We start from the raw sequence: 541 nt of genomic DNA, 5'->3' as shown, positions 1-541 counted from the left end.
GTCTGCAATTATTCCACACCCAGGTCTGCCATTTTGCTTAGTAACGGTCTCCAACGGCTCTAAACAGCCGCCCCCTAGTCCGCGCGGCAATGCTTGAGTGACACACCGTCGGCCAATTGAAAACTGGTTCCGGTTTGCGGCCAAGCCAATGAGCGGCCCCACGTGGCGGTGGAGACTTCCAGAAGGGAGCGAAGAAACGACATTCCGTCCCGCCTCTCATTCCTCTCTCAGTCAGGCGGCCGCGAGTTGCGCGCGCAGTTCCTACTCCCTTTTCCGCCCCTCTGTCTCGGTAGCTGAGGCGAGATGGCGGCGGTGAAATCGCTCAACCCCAAGGCCGAGGTGGCGAGGGCGCAGGCGGCTTTGGCCGTCAACATCAGCGCAGCCCGAGGCCTGCAGGACGTGCTCAGGACCAACCTCGGCCCCAAAGGCACCATGAAGATGTAAGGAGGGCAGGAAGGGACGAGAGGCGGGGCTACCCCGCGTGGCGTTTAGGGGCGGAAGTGTGTGTGTGTGGGGGGGGGGGGGGGATGGGGGGGGCGCG

At 63.6% G+C, this 541-nt stretch overlaps 1 protein-coding gene across 1 annotated transcript in view; it reads left to right on the top strand.

Annotated features, from left to right (window-relative positions):
* Positions 1–216: 216 nt before the first annotated feature.
* Positions 217–541, top strand: part of CCT6A (chaperonin containing TCP1 subunit 6A) — an 8,948-nt gene continuing 8,623 nt past the window's right edge. The window contains exon 1 of the mRNA XM_015413653.1: positions 217–440. Coding sequence (XP_015269139.1) covers positions 304–440 — 137 coding nt within the window. The 5' untranslated portion in view covers positions 217–303. The remainder of the gene's footprint in view (positions 441–541) is intronic.

Source organism: Gekko japonicus, unplaced genomic scaffold (genome assembly GCF_001447785.1).
Source record: "Gekko japonicus isolate JY-2015 unplaced genomic scaffold, Gekko_japonicus_V1.1 scaffold452, whole genome shotgun sequence".
Lineage (NCBI taxonomy): Eukaryota > Metazoa > Chordata > Lepidosauria > Squamata > Gekkonidae > Gekko > Gekko japonicus.
This window is presented reverse-complemented; position numbering and strand designations above follow the sequence as displayed.